The sequence below is a fragment of the Balaenoptera borealis genome (genome assembly GCF_965194805.1).
Source record: "Balaenoptera borealis genome assembly, chromosome: 10".
Classification (NCBI taxonomy): Eukaryota; Metazoa; Chordata; class Mammalia; order Artiodactyla; family Balaenopteridae; genus Balaenoptera; species Balaenoptera borealis.
The window spans coordinates 80,051,937-80,067,736 of record NC_138874.1 but is presented as its reverse complement, the minus strand read 5'-3'; the positions used below and the strand labels follow the sequence as shown (position 1 = coordinate 80,067,736).

The 15,800-nt window shown below is 37.1% G+C and overlaps 1 protein-coding gene and 1 long non-coding RNA gene across 5 annotated transcripts in view; both read right to left on the bottom strand.

Moving 5' to 3' along the window:
* MINPP1 (multiple inositol-polyphosphate phosphatase 1) overlaps positions 1-15,800 on the bottom strand; it is a 72,992-nt gene that overhangs the window by 49,867 nt on the left and 7,325 nt on the right. For 3 of the 4 annotated variants that reach the window (XM_082339516.1, XM_082339515.1, XM_082339514.1), the window contains exon 4: positions 6,318-6,451. The exons of the other annotated variant lie outside the window; for it this stretch is intronic. In XM_082339516.1, the coding sequence (XP_082195642.1) occupies positions 6,318-6,451 (134 nt within the window). The remainder of the gene's footprint in view (positions 1-6,317; positions 6,452-15,800) is intronic. 4 annotated transcript variants of the gene reach the window in all.
* Positions 1,311-6,309, bottom strand: LOC309604729. The gene is made up of 2 exons (XR_014231025.1): positions 4,857-6,309; positions 1,311-4,539 (listed from the first exon to the last, which is right to left on the bottom strand). It is a non-coding gene; the product is annotated as an uncharacterized lncRNA (long non-coding RNA).

Genomic DNA, 15,800 nt, shown 5'->3' with positions numbered 1-15,800 from the left:
TCTATTTTATATATAGTAGTTTATATGTCTTTTTTCTTTTAATTTATTTATTTTGGGCTGCTTTGGGTCTTCATTGCTGTGTGTGGGCTTTCTCTAGTTGCGGTGAGCGGGGGCTACTCTTCGTTGCGGTGCGCAGGCTTCTCATTGCAGTGGCTTCTCTTGTTGCAGAGCACGGGCTCTAGGCGCATGGGCTTCAGTAGTTGTGGCATGCAGGCTCAGTAGTTATGGCTCGTGGGCTCTAGAGCACAGGCTCCACAGTTGTGGCTCACAGGCTTAGTTGCTCCACAGCACGTGGGATTTTCCCGGACCAGGGATCGAACCCACGTCCCCTGCAGTGGCAGGCGGATTCTTAACCACTGTGCCACCAGAAAAGCCCAGTAGTTTATATGTCTTAAGCCCATACCCTTATTGTGCCCTGTCCTACCTTCCCTCTCCTCACTGGTAACAACCAGTTTGTTTTCTGTATCTGTGAGACTTTGTTTTGCTATATACATTTGTTTATTTTTTAGACTAAATATAAGTGATATCATACAGTATTTGCCCTTCTCTGTCTGACTTATTTCACTAAACATAATACCCTCCAGGTCCATCCATGTTGCAAATGGCAAACTTTCGTTCTTTTTTATGGCTGAGTAATATTCCATTGTATTTACTCATATACACTGCATCTTCTTTATCCATTTGTATGTTGATGGACACTTGGGTTGCTTCCATATCTTGGCTATTGTAAATACTGCTGCTATGATCATTTTGGGGCATGTATCTTTCTGAATTAGTGTTTTCACTTTTTCCAGATATATACCCAGAAGTGGAATTGCTGGGTCATATGGTAGTTCTATTTTTAGTTTTTTAAGGAAACTCCATACTGTTTTCCATAGTGGTTGCACCAAATTACGCTCCCACCAACAGTGCACAAGAGTTCCCTTTTCTCCACATCCTCAACAACATTTGTTATTTGCAGACTTTTTGATGCTAGCCATTCTGACCAGTGTGAGGTGATGTCCATTGTTGTTTTGATTTGCATTTCTCTAATAATTAGTGATGTTGAGCATCTTTTCATATGCCTTTAGCCATCTGTATGTCTTCTTTGGAAAAATGTCTATTCAGGTCTTCTGCCTGTTTTCTGATTTGTTTGCCTGTTTTTCTGATATTGGATTGTATGAACTGTTTATATATTTTAGATATTAACCCCTTGTCAGTCATATCATTTGCAAATATTTACTCCCATTTAGTAGACTGTCTTTTCGTTTTGTTGATGGTTTCCTTTGCTGTGCAAAAGTTTTTAAGTTTAATTAGGTTCCATTTGTTTATGTCTGCTTTTATTTCCTTTGTTTTAGGAGATGGATCAAAAAAAATTATTGCTACAATTTATGTCATAGAGTGTTCTGCCTATGTTGTCCTCTAGGAGTTTTATAGTACCTGGTCTTACATTTAGGTCTTTAATCCATTTTGAGTTATTTTTGTATACAGTGTTAGAGAATGTTCTGATTTCATTCTTACCTGTCTGATTTCATTCTTACATGTCATAAGCATTTTGGGGTCATCTTGAAAAAACTTTAAGGAAAGGTGCCATTTTTCTGAATTAGTAAATTCTTTTTATTTTAAGTTAATTAATTAATTTATTTTTGGCTGTGTTGGGTCTTCATTGCTACGTGCAGGCTTTCTCTAGTTGCAGCAAGTGGGGACTACTCTTTGTTGCGGTGCACAGGCTTCTCATTGTGGTGGCTTCTCTTGTTGCAGAGCATGGGCTCTAGGTGTGTGAGCTTCAGTAGTTGCAGCACGTAGGCTCAGTAGTTGCGGCTCGCAGGCTCTAGAGCGCAGGCTCAGTAGTTGTGGTGCACGGCCTTAGTTGCTCCACGGCATGTGGGATGTTCCCTGACCAGGGCTCAAACCCGTGTCCCCTGCACTGGCAGGCGGATTCTTAACCACTGCACCACCAGGGAAGTCCTAAGAAGATTCTTTTTAAGAAGCTGTCAAACTTTTTCAAAGCGGCTATACAATTTTACATTCCCACCAAAAGTGCGTAAGGTTTCCAGTTCCTCCACATCTCACCAACACTTGGGAAAATCTTTTTTTTTTTTTTAATTTTAGCCAGTGAATAAGAAAAATACGTAGTCCTTTCCTCCTCTATTTATCCTTTACTCTCACACTACTACCACATTCACAATACTTCTGACGCTTCTGGTTACCAAATGTGTAGGGTTTTTTCCCCCATATTAAGCAATTTTCTGTGACATCAGATGGCTGTTCTACAATTTAACTCGATTCTGACACTATCTACCTAGAGACAGCATCAGATCCCACAGGCTAAGGGCTCAGTCCCACAAGACTGGCCCCCACTTCAGGTGCCAATTGTAAGTAGTAGGTCGTCACCCAGGTTACCCAAAACTTCTATCCAGTATGGCTACAGATAGAAGGTTCTCATGACCCCTTCCTCAGGTTTAATTTGCTAGAGTGGCTCAAGAACTCAGGGAAATACTTATTTACATTTACCAGTTTACTAAAAAAGGATATGACATAGGATACAGATGAACATCCAGATGGAAAAGATGTGCAGGGCAAGGTATGTGGGAAGGGGCACAGAGCTTCCATGTCCTCTCCAGGCATGCCACTCTCGTCACACCTCTACTCATTCACCAACCCACAAGCTCCCTGAACCTCGTAGCCGAGATTGATCATTAACTCCACTTCCAGCCCTTTCCCCTTCTCAAGAGAATTGTGGGGGCGGGGGGGGGGGTGGCGATGGGGCTGAAAATCCCAAGCTTCTAATCATGGCTTGGTCTTTCTGGTGACCAGTCGTCATCCTGGAGCCATCCACGAGCCTATCCAGTCACCTCATTAGAACAAAAGACACTCCTATCACCCAGGAAATGACAATGGTTTCAGGAGCCCTGTGTCAAGAACCTGGGGCAGAGACCAACATATATATTTTTTCTATTATTTTACAGCCAGTTCAGGGGTATTACTGGTATTTCACAATGGTTTTAATATCTAATAATATAATCAGTAGTTTATTAGTATTTTTTCATGTGCTTATTTGCCATCCAAATATCTTCTTTAGTAAAGTATGTGTTCAAATCTTTTGCCCTTTTTTAAAATTGGGTTATGTGTCACCTTACTAGTGAGATATAGCTTCTTTATATATTCTGGATTCAAATCCTTAATCATATATATGTTTTGCAACTATTTTCTCCAAGTCTATTGCTTGTCTTCTCATTTTCCAAATAGTGCTTTTTGAAGCACAAAGATTTTTAATTTTGATGGAGTCCATTTCATCAATTTTTTAATGGATTGTGCTTTTAGTGTTGTATCTAAGAAATCTCTGCCTAATCCCAAATAGGCAGAGTAGTAAATGAAGATTTACTACTATGTTTTCTTCTAAGAGTTTCATTGTTTTAGCTCTTATATCCAGGCCATTGATCCTATATTTTTTGTTTATTTTTTAAAATTGAAGTACCATTGATTTACAATTATACTAGTTTCAGGTATATCACACAATGATTCAATATTTTTATAGATTATACTGTTTAAGTTATTACAAAATAATGGCTATATGTCTCTACACTGTACAATATATCCTTGCTGCTTGATCCTACATTTTTTTCTAGAAGTCTTCTAATTCTACATTTTATACTTAAATCTATGGTCCATTTTTGTGTAGAGTGTGAAGTAAGGGTCTGTCATTTTTTAACATATGGATGTCCAATTGTTCCAGTACCATTTGTTGAAAGGACTATTCTTTTCTCCAATGCATTACCATGGCATCTTTGTCAAAAACTGACCATATATATCGGAATTTATTTCTTGACTTTATTCTATTCTATTGATCCATTTGTTTACGGCTATAGTTTTATAAGTTTTGAAGTCAGGTATTTATTAAGTCCTTTTGTTCTTTTTCAAAATTGTTTTAGCTCTTCTGGGTGCTTTGAATTTCTGTATAGATTTTAGAATAAGCTTCTCGATTTCTACAAAGAGACCTACTGGAATTATGATAGGGATTGCAGTCAGCCTACAGATGATCAATCTGAGTCTTCCAATCCATAAAGATAGTATCTCTCTGCATTTATTTGGGTTACCTTTAATTTCTCTCTGTAATACTTTGTAGTTTCCAGTGTACAGAAATACTCACTTAGTTTTAAAACACCAATGATAAAATTCTTACTTAAGCTTTGAATCTGGTATCAAATTGTAATAGCAAACCTTGTAAAAGTTATTTAAGAGTCTTTCAGACACAATTTAATTACCTCACATTCAACAATGGGACAAACAAATAAACAATGAACAAACAGTAAAGATCTGTTATCTCATAAAGTCTAAGGGTTTTAAAACATTCATAAAACCAAGTAGGAAAGAAATTAATGCCTATCTCAAAGAGGGAATTTGCCTTGACTATTTTGCCCCAAAAAAGTGTTTGGTCGCAGAAACTAAGTACAGCTTTTCCTCCATCATAACCCTTATGATGGGGTTATGTCTCAATAAACCCATCATTAAAATGAAAACATCAATAAGTCAAAAACCTACCAAACATCATAACTTAACCTATGGGGCTTCCGTGGTGGCGCAGTGGTTGAGAATCTGCCTGCCAATGCAGGGGACACGGGTTCGAGCCCTGGTCTGGGAAGATCCCACATGCCGTGGAGCAACTAGGCCCGTGAGCCACAACTACTGAGCCTGCGTGTCTGGAACCTGTGCTCCGCAACGAGAGAGGCCGCGATAGTGAGAGGCCCGCACACCGCGATGAAGAGTGGCCCCCGCTTGCCGCAACTGGAAACTGGAGAAAGCCCTCGCACAGAAACAAAGACCGAACACAGCCAAAAATAAATAAATAAAAAAAAAAAAAAAAAAAAAAACTTAACCTAGCCTACCTTAAATGTGCTCAAAACGCTTACATTAGCCTACAGTTGGGCAAAATCACCTAATACAAAGCCTATTTTATAATAAAGTGTTGAATATCTCATATAATTTATTGAACACTGTACTGAAAGTGAAGACCAGAATGGCTGTATAGATATAGAAGAGTCGTAAGTATATTAGCAGTGTTTCACTCGTGATCGCATGGCTGACTGGGAGCTGCGGCTGACTGCCAATGCCCAGCATCATGAGAGAGTATCATACTGCATATAGCTAGCCCCAGAAAAGATCAAAGTTCAAAGTACAGTTTCCACTGAATGTGTATCATTTCTGCACCATCACAAAGTCAAAAAATCATAAGTTGAACCACTGTAAGTCAGGGAAGAAAACCAGATCTAGTACAGATGGTCCCTAATTCCCAAACCCAAGAAAATTCCACAAACTAAAGTCATATCCACAAACTCACATAATTTCTCTCTATATCTGTATGTATATAAAACTTCATACTGCCAACCCAATTATATACACCATCTTCAGTCTTTCTGTCTCAGTCTTTACAGCATGATTTTCATCTCCAATTGTGAATGTATAAGCTTTCATGGAAGCATATTTGTCAAATAAAATGCGGTTTATATTCTACCAAAAGTTCAAATTATGAAAAGGTTTTTTTTAAAACTCTGAGAAGTATGAATGTTAACAGAGACTTTTTGATGAGAAACTCTCATTTAAAATAAAAACTTAAAAAAAAATTCATACCAGAAACCATGTACAATTACACTATTTATAATAGCAAAAAACAGAAACTACCCAAATGCCGACTGACAAGAGAAGATGATATAAATTGTAGTATTTATTTACTGAATATTGAACATTATTGAATATTGTACTGTAGCAAAAATGAATGAACTACAGTATATGCAACAACATGATAAATATTATAAATGTAATGTCGAGGGAGAAAAAAAAACAAGTCCCATTTGCTTATGTCTCTAAGCAAAACTAAACGTATTGTTTGGGCACACATACATTCATAATAAAGCCTTTTTATAGAGGCAAAGGAATGATATGCACCAAATGCAGAATAGTAGTTAAAGGGGATAGGGAGTAAATGGGGCAAGGGAGGGCAGGAAAATTGAGTCACTAAGGAACACATAAATAGACACATGCAAATTATTAGTAATGTTCCAGTTCCTGGGTGGAATGGAGGGTTTATATGTTTATATGCTTTATAACTTACATATGTCATCTAATTATTTTGTAAGTATAATTATTTTTAAAAAACATAAGCAAAATCTATTTTTAAAAATCACCCATTATAAAACATTTTCCAGAAGCTTAACTGGGCACTCAGAATATACTGGGTTGGTCAAAAAGTTCATTTGGGTTTCTCCGTAAGATCCTAAAACCCGAACGAACTTTTTGGCTGAGCCAATACATTAAAAAAAAATTTTTTTTTAAGTTTTTACCTTTGTTTCTGTTCAACTGCTTTGTCCAAGTGCTGAAAGATATCCTGAAACAGGGTGCAGCTGGATTGACTATTAATGGTATACCCATATCCTCTTTTCCAATATTGTTTCAGATCATTTAAATATTCTAAAACCTAAAAATACAAATTTCAAAAATCATTACTATTTTTATTAACGTAACAGATTTTCTGATTTAATAATGATTTTTTCAGAAAAGGTTACATTGTTTAATCACCATTCTACACAAAGTATAGTAGAATCTTAGCATTTACAGAGTTTATACTTACCATTTCAAGCATTTAAGGGTTGGACCCAAAGGTCCATGACACAGAGATTTATGCTGAGACACAAACCCAAATGGGAATGTAGAGACTGACATGCAAGAGCAAGTTAGTAGTACTCACAACCAGTAATCCAGCATCCATGACAGTTCAGGATAGTGGGTTAAAGACATGTGCTCACCTCCCCTTTCTTCTAAAATTATTTTAAGATGATAGCAAAGATATATACAGAAAAAAGAAAAAAATGTACATAGAAGAATATTCATTACAGCACAGAAGGTGCCAACAGTGAATCAGGAATTTTTAAGAATTTCAGGAAGGTAGAAACCAGATAGAAAATGAGTTACTTTGGTTCATGTATCAGTTTGTCAAAAATAGTAATAAAAGTAGACCAAGGGGGCTTCCCTGGTGGCGCAGTGGTTGAGAATCTGCCTGCCAATGCAGGGGACACGGGTTCGAGCCCTGGTCTGGGAAGATCCCACATGCCACGGAGCAACTAGGCCCGTGAGCCACAACTACTGAGCCTGTGCGTCTGGAGTCTGTGCTCCGCAACAAGAGAGGCCGTGATAGTGAGAGGCCTGCGCACCGCAATGAAGAGTGGCCCCTGCTCGCCGCAACTAGAGAAAGACCTCATACAGAAACAAAGACCCAACACAGCCAATAAATAAATTAATTAATTAATTAATTAATTAAAAAAAAAAAAAGTAGACCAAGGATATGGAAAACTGGTACTAGAAGGAATGTGCATTAATACAGATGTTCTAAAGGACAGACTGGCAAAATCCACAAAAACACACACCTTTAAGGCCCGTTTAATTCCGTTTCTTATAAAATAATATTCACAGAGGAACACAAGAGACAATGTACAAGAATATCTTAGAGTAGCACTGCTTAAAGGAGCCCCCCCCCCAAAAAATTTCCTGGAAATACCTAAATTTCATTAATAGGTAGAGGCTTAAATAAACTATGATATACACATACTATGGAATACTATGAGATTATTTGTAGATCTACATGAACTGACATGGAAAGATCTCTAAAACATACTGCTAAATGAGAAGAGCAGGTAAAGAATGATAAATACTTGCTGGCCTCTGCTACTTGCAATAGATCAGACCCACCAACTATTATTGTTATAGTTTAGTGGGGCAATATTATGCCATTTCTGAACCTATCATGGCCAGAGTACTCTTTATCTACTGGGTTTTTGTATAAAACCCAGTGTTTGTTGCCTAACTGCTGTTGGTAGTAGGAGAAGAGCAAGATGGTGGGGAAGGATTGTACACAGATATGTATAGAAGGAAGATGGCTATCTTTAAGTCAAGGAGAGAGGCCTGGAACAGGTACTTCTCTTACAGCCCTCAGAGGAGACCAATCCTGCTGACATCTTGATTGTGGACTAGCAAAGGAATACATAATTTTCTTTCATTTTCATGAGAAGTAATTGAAAGCTATCATCTATGCAAGGGGAAGCTCTGGTCAGTTATTTTCAGTGTTTTGATCCTTATGCCTTTCACAGATCTAATTCAAATGCTGGATCTCTTCCTTATTAGCTTTGTAATCTTGGACACATCCCATAACTTAGTTGAGTCTTACTTTCATTATATGCAAACTGAGAGTTCTAGTACCTCCTCAGAATTGTGCAAAGTCCTCAAAAATGCCCTTGGCACACAGACGTTGCTCGATAAATGTCAATTGCTTTGTGAATTTCTGTGGTTGTGTGCTGCAGTAATTTTTTTTAAAAAATAAATTTATTTATTTTATTTATTTATTTTTGGCTGTGTTGGGCCTTCGTTGCTGCATGTGGGCTTCTCACTGTGGTGTCTTCTCTTGCTGCAGTGCACGGGCTCTAGGCGCGCAGGCTCAGTAGTTGTGGCACATGGGCTTAGCTGCTGCGCAGCATGTGGGATCTTCCCGGACCAGGGCTCGAACCCGTGTCCCCTGCATTGGCAGGTGGATTCTCAACCCCTGCGCCACCAGGGAAGCCCCGCTGCAGTAATTTATATGAGGGTAATCTTTGTACAATAAAGATATTTGTTGAAGACAAAAAAAAAGGAATAATAAATACAGTATGATATCATTTACTACCAAAATACACACACACACACACACACACACACACAATTACACTGTTTACATTTCTAAGAATGGTATAAATTATAAATAGAGCACAGAAAAGGTTGAAAAGTACACATCAAACTGACAGGAGTGGTAGATTTCTGTGGAGAGGTCTTGAATTGGAGTTGGTGATTAAGGTAGCCTTTATCTGAATGTCAAACTTGTACTCATGTATCATTTGATCCAACACCAAAAGTAAAGGACTAAATCTTGCAACCCAAAAGAGGTACAAGACAAGACTACACAGTAGTTATGAGCCATTCTTCCCAGAAGAGTCCCTAGAGAAATTAAGGGCAAGCTGTAAGTTTAAGAGTAAGAGCAAGGGCAGGCCACTGCCATATACCAAAACCAAAACTAAACATATATTAAAGAGGCAATTAAATTAAGAAGTTAGCAAAAGGGACAAAGTAAACGTTAAAAAAATTAAAATAAAAAGAATTAGATAAAGTTCTGCCAAATCTATTCAAGAAATAAAACAAAAATAGTATCAGAAATGAAAAAGGAGAGGCGCTTCAAACTGTGGCACAGGGAAAAGGATGTGAAGCAGAATGCGGCAGTCTTGCTGAGTTGAGGAGTCAGAACTCAGAGTTTAATAAGTCTGAAGTGGTTGGAATTAGCAGGGTAGAGTGTCAGAGAGGAGGAAGCTACACAGAAAAAGAACTCCAAAACTCGTAGGGGGGTCCCCTTGATTCTGCTGCTGAAGGTTGTGGGAGTTGTAAGCTGATCAATTCCAGAGCTATCATAAGGCTGAGAGATATTCATGTTCCAAGCAGCCTAAGTAGAGACAGCTTCCAGAGATACCAAGACATCCAGGACTTCAATCTGGACCCCAAAAGAGACATACTTTAATAGTAAAGACATGTGTATAAGTAAGGTTTTGTTTCTGAGTTTTGTAAGGTCAGGTCAAGAGCATGAAACTCAGAAAAATGAAGCCTGAAAAGGATCAAACTGATCCACAAGTAACTTAACTGCAAAATAAAACAAAATTCAATACTTAGAAGACAAAATCCAGGCATTCAACACCATAACATTCACAGTGTCCAGTATCTAATAATTACTGGAAATACATGAAGAAACAAGAAACATGACTTATAACTAGGAGAAAAATCAGTCAGTAAAAGAATCTATCATAAGAAAGAAGGAATGCAAGGATAATTCAATATTAGAAAATGTACTAATGTAATTTCTATGTTAGAAGATTAAAGAGGAAAAAAAAATCATCTTCCTAGATGCCAGAAATTCAGCAAACATTCCTGATCTTAAAAACAATAAATAAATAGAAGGTTTTAGTAAGAAACAGAAATTTTCTTAACTTGGTAAGGATAACTACTAGTGACTATGCCAAACATCGTATTTTGCAATGAAACATTGAAAGCGCTCTTAACTAGAAAATATAAACAAAGCTTCGGGTTTTAAGATGATGGAATTAAGATATATATGCTCTCTTCTCTCAGAAATCACTCTAAAAAAAGAAGAATGAAAAAGAAATGAAAATGCCCCTTTCAAAGAAATTAGGAGACCTCTGTACCCTGAGCCACCACCATAAATGAGGAAGGACTGCCAAATGCAGTGAAAATCAAACAAAACACAAACAAAACCCCTCAGATAAAACCAACAGAAGACAGATCCTCAAAGCACATGGTACACTTGCAGGAGTAGATCCAATAATCCTTTGTTTGAAACAATAAGAACGAAGTCTAAGAGGAGCCTCCCTACAGTATGTAACACCATTACAGGAAACAGACTGACCTTCTTTCTTTATAAGAAGCATTCTACAAAGAATCTCAGAGAAAAACTCCAAACTGGAAGGAACACTACTTATCTCTGAATAGCTGCTCATCCCTACTGGCCGCCTGAGAAGTAAAAGCTGAATTCACTGCAAAGATGAGTAATAATTTAACAGGTGCTAGTATCTTTACAAACATACAAATTAAAAACAAGACTGCTACACAGATAAAATAGCCAGAAAAAAAACCTCTCACCCTAGAAATTCTGCTACAGAGCAAATGAAAACTATAATTAAATAAACACAGTATCATGAATTCCAAAGACTTAAGAAAATAAAATAATCATTTAAAAAAGAAAGAGTCCAAAACAAGAAAAAAAATATATGGAAAGAAGCATAAAGATAGAAATATAAACTGGAACAGCTCCAAAAAATAATTGGGCATTATCTAGTAAATTTGAAGTTCTGCATATCCTATGATCCAGCAATTCTACTACAGACATGGACCTTCAGAAATGTGTGTATACACACCTACAGACATACACAAGAATATTCATAATAGTCCCAAACTGAAAACAACCCAGATGTTTACCAACAAGATAATGGATTAAAAAACTATGATAATTCATGTAATGGAATACTACACAGCAATAAAAATAATTGAACTATAGCTACATGCAGCATCATAGATAAATCTTAAAAACATAATGTTGAGAAAAAACTATATACAAAAAAACACATACTGGATGATTCCACTACATAAAGTTCAAAACATATAGTTAAACTGTTTCTTGGAAAAAAAATAATAAATTAGTAAACACTAAATAACATAATAAAGAAAATGCAGATACACAAATAAGTAATAATAATGGGGAAATAATCTCAGATATAGAAGACCTTTCTTTAAATCATGAGATAAATTTGCCAAACTCCACAAATAAATCTGAAAACCTGGAGAACATGAATGACTTCTACAAGAAAATATTAAATAACCAAAACTGACCCCATATGAGATAGAAAATCTAGATATACTTGTTACAGTAGAAGATATATACTTGTTACAGTAGAAGATAGATACAAAGCTGCAAAAAGCTATCCCACAGAGAAGTACATAGTTCATGTGTCACTTCTTTTATAAGGTTTACCTGACTGCCGTTAATCAACTTCCTCCTTTGTGTATCACTATACCTTATATATACTTCTGTTATAGCCATCCCATTGTCTTGCAATGGTTTTTTTGTCTTTCACTCCTTGTGACATTCTTTGAGGACAATGCCTATCTTATGTTAGTATCTTCAGTTTCAATCAAGTGCCTGGCATGGAGCAGGCACTAAAACAATATTTGCTGAATGAAGGCACACATGGACCAGCATTTCATAAGGTCTTGGATATCTAATAATATCCAGAATTCTCAGAATTTCATATATTTCTATTCATTTTTAACTCTTAAAACACTTTTTTTTTTATAAATTAATTTATTTTATTTATTTATATTGGCTGTGTTGGGTCTTCGTTGCTGTGCGTGGGCTTTCTCTGGTTGCCGCGAGCGGGGGCTACTCTTCGTTGCGGCGTGTGGGCTTCTCATTGTGGTGGCTTCTCTTGCTGTGGAGCACGGACTCTAGTCACACGGGCTTCAGTAGTTGTGGCTCGTGGGCTCTAGAGTGCAGGCTCAGTAGTTGCGGCGCGCGGGCTTAGCTGCTCCGCAGCATGTGGGATCTTCCCCGGCCAGGGCTCGAACCTGTGTCCCCTGCATTGGCAGGCGGATTCTTAACTACCGCACCACCAGGGAAGCCCCTTAAAACATTTTTAATAAAGAATTTCAAACATAAAAATAGAGAACAGGAGAATAATGAACCCCCACGTACCTCTCATCCAACTTCAACAATTAACACTTGTCCAATTCTGTTTCAGTTATGCCCCTACCACCACCACTGGATTATGCTGAAGCAAATCCCAGACATCATTTTATTGCATCTGTAAATACTTCAGTATGTAAACCTATTTCATAGTGAAAAGTCCTAAGCAGAGATTTTTGTATCAAATTACTGAAAAAGAAAAAAAAAAGCACAGGAAACATCTAAATCAAAAGAAAACTTTATATTTTTTAATGAAGAATCTAACTTATTTGCTTTTACTGTATAAAAAGGAAGCTCTTATTCAATTAATTTAAACATGTATTTCAAATTTTCAAATCATGGTCATTTAAATGAGACGTTCTTTGAAAGCAGCGGGGGGTGGTGGTGGTGGTGGTATGAATTGGGAGATTGGGACTGACATATGTGCACTAATATGTATAAAATGGATAACTAATAAGAACCTGCTGTATAAAAAATAAATAAAGTTCAAAAAAAAATGAGAAGTTATTTAAAGGTACCTACACAATAGAGAAATCTGGAAGGTGCCACTTTAATCATATGATCAAATATATCATCATCAATGATGTGACAAACTGACATCATTCCTTCTGATTAGACACACTACATAAGAATACTTATATAGTATTCTTGTCAAAAATGTTTAAACCCCTATCTAATCTTAAGTGAAAAAACAGACACAAAGACATTCTGCAAAAAAGCTGGCCTAGATGCCTGCAAAATGCCAGTGTATAAAAGACAAAAGAAAGGCTGGAACACTCTTCTAGATTAAAGGCAACTAAAGGCATGACAAATAAATACAATGAATGATCCTTGATTAGATCCTGAATTTAAAAATAAAAAAAAAGTGGGAGGGAGACGCAAGAGGGAGGAGATATAGGGATATACGTATATGTATAGCTGATTCACTTTGTTATAAAGCAGAAACTAACACACCATTATAAAGCAATTATACTCCAATAAAGATGTTCAAAAAATTTTTTTAAATAAAAGCTATAAACTTAGGAGTCTATTAAGACAAGTGTGAAAACACGAATATTGACTGTATATTAGACAATACTGTACTATATATGCATATGTAAATTTACATTTTATTATGATTATGTAGGAGAAGGTTCTTGTTTAGATGCATGCCCAAGTATTTAAGGGTGAAGAGTCTTGACATTTAGAAAAAAATGATTACATATATATGTGACAGAATAAATGTCCCTCAAAGATGTCTACATCCTAACGCCTACAACCAATGAATATGTTATCTTACATGATAAAAGGGAATTTGCAAATGTGATTAAGTTAAGGAGCTTAAGATGGAAAATTATCCTAGACTATCTAGATGGGCCCCATAATCACAAAGATCCTTATAAGAAGTAGGCAGGAAGGACAGAGTAGGAGATATAACCATGAAGCCGTGGTCATAGTGATACAAGGAATGCAGGTGAGCTCTGGAGACTGGAAAGGACAAGGAACAGATTTTCCCCTAGAGTCTCCAGAGAGAACACAGCCCCCTGTTGATACCTTGATTTTAGCCCTGTAAAATTCATTTTGGAATTCTGATTTCCAGAACTGTAAAATAATAAATTTGTGTTGCTTTAAGCTACTAAATTTGCAGTAATCTGTAATAGCAGCAATAGGAAACTAATAGATTATAAAGAAAGAAAAACAAATGTGGCAAAAAAAGTTAAAAACTGGTGAATATAGGTGAAGGACATGAATGTTCATTCTGTTGTTCTTACAACTTCTGTCAGTTTGAAATTTTTCAAAATAAGTTGTAGGGAAAAAAAGAGAGAAGTTCATAAGCAGTAAAGAGATAAAAGGGTAATCCTAAAAATAAAAGGAAAAGAAAAACAAGTAGCATAGAATCTAAGTCACCTAATAGTTCCATCTTTTAAGATATGGAAATAAAAGCACAGAGTTGTCGGTCTTTGGAAGTAAGGGACCACATGGATATAGCTACTCAGAATACAAAAAGGGCAGATAGCCAGGTAAGCATATGCCAAATATTCCAACAACTGTAGTAACTTGGGCAAATAAGTTGTTCTTCTGTTAAAAAGTAAATTTCCCTTTTGCTAATACCCCTCAGTCATTTACACAATACTGAAAATCACTTCAATTCGGCTTTTTATCGTCTTTTTCCCCTACAGCAATCTGGGTAGGGAGAAAAGGGAGGTGAGGAATTTTGACACAAGTGAATGGTGACCATAAGTCTCAGTTTATACCTATACTGGTGTAATTATTACTGGTTCCCCTTTCACTTTTAAAAGTATTCAATTTAGGAGCTTCCCTAGTGGTGGAGCAGTTAAGAATCCACCTGCCGGAGCAGGGAACACGGGTTCGAGCCCTGGGCCAGGAAGATCCCACGTGCCGTGGAGCAACTAAGCCCATGTACCACAATACTGAGCCTGCGCTCTAGAGCCTGCGAGCCACAACTACTGAAGCCCGTGTGCCACAACTACTGAAGCCCACGTGCCTAGAGCCTGTGCTCTGCAACGAGGAGCCACTGCGATGAGAAGCCCACGCACCACAACAAAGAGTAGCCCCCGCTCGCCGCAACTAGAGAAAGCCCGTGCGTAGCAACGAAGACCCAGTGCAGCCAAAAATAAATAAATAAATTTATAAAAAATAAATAAAAGTATTCAATTTAGAACATAAATTTTACGATCATCCTAAGCATAGAGCATTTCAAAGAAGGGTAGGCCAGGATGTTTCTGAAGTGATAGTTATGGACATTTAGAGGGGATGAGAAGTGTTTTGAGTACTTGAGACAGAGAAAAAGTAGATCATCAGGAAGCAATTCAGGAGCACAGAGAGGAAATACATACACCTATTACTTCTGGCGCTCAGCATCCTACAGCAAGCATCCACTGAGGTCTCTCTTCCCTTCTTCCAACTTACTGGCTGAGCCCTACTTCCGCATTGGCATAATACTACAGAAAAATCACCTTTAATCTGGTTGCTGGTCACTTTAGTCTTTAATTAACGAAATAAAGCACTTGTTTACTTTCAAATGTACATTAGCTTTCAGCTTAAAAGCTTGCTTCTAACTGACAAACAGTACACTTCTTTTCAAAATCTGAGGTTAAATTCTGAAGTTAATAATTGATTTTCATACAGAATGCTGAAGGTTCCATATGTATGCAAGGATGACTAAAGTTTCTGAAGTCCATATTTCTGAATGACCCATACATAAAGATACATCCTACTCTCATTCATCAGAATTCTATCCAATGCCTTGATCCTCAATACTTAAGAAAACAATTAACACTTTCCTACCCCACCTCTCTGGCTCCCAGCATCCCAGATTTGACCAGAATTTGCCTCCTTTACAGTCACCAGAGGTCTGTCTGCCCTTTTCTCTCTAGAGTCTAAAAGTCTACAAAGAAACAACATGAATGAAGAGAAAAGAAAGGGAATACAAAGTAGCCAGGCAGAACCTAGATGAACCACTGCCATCACTGGGTAGAAAACAGAACTCAATTTATTATGA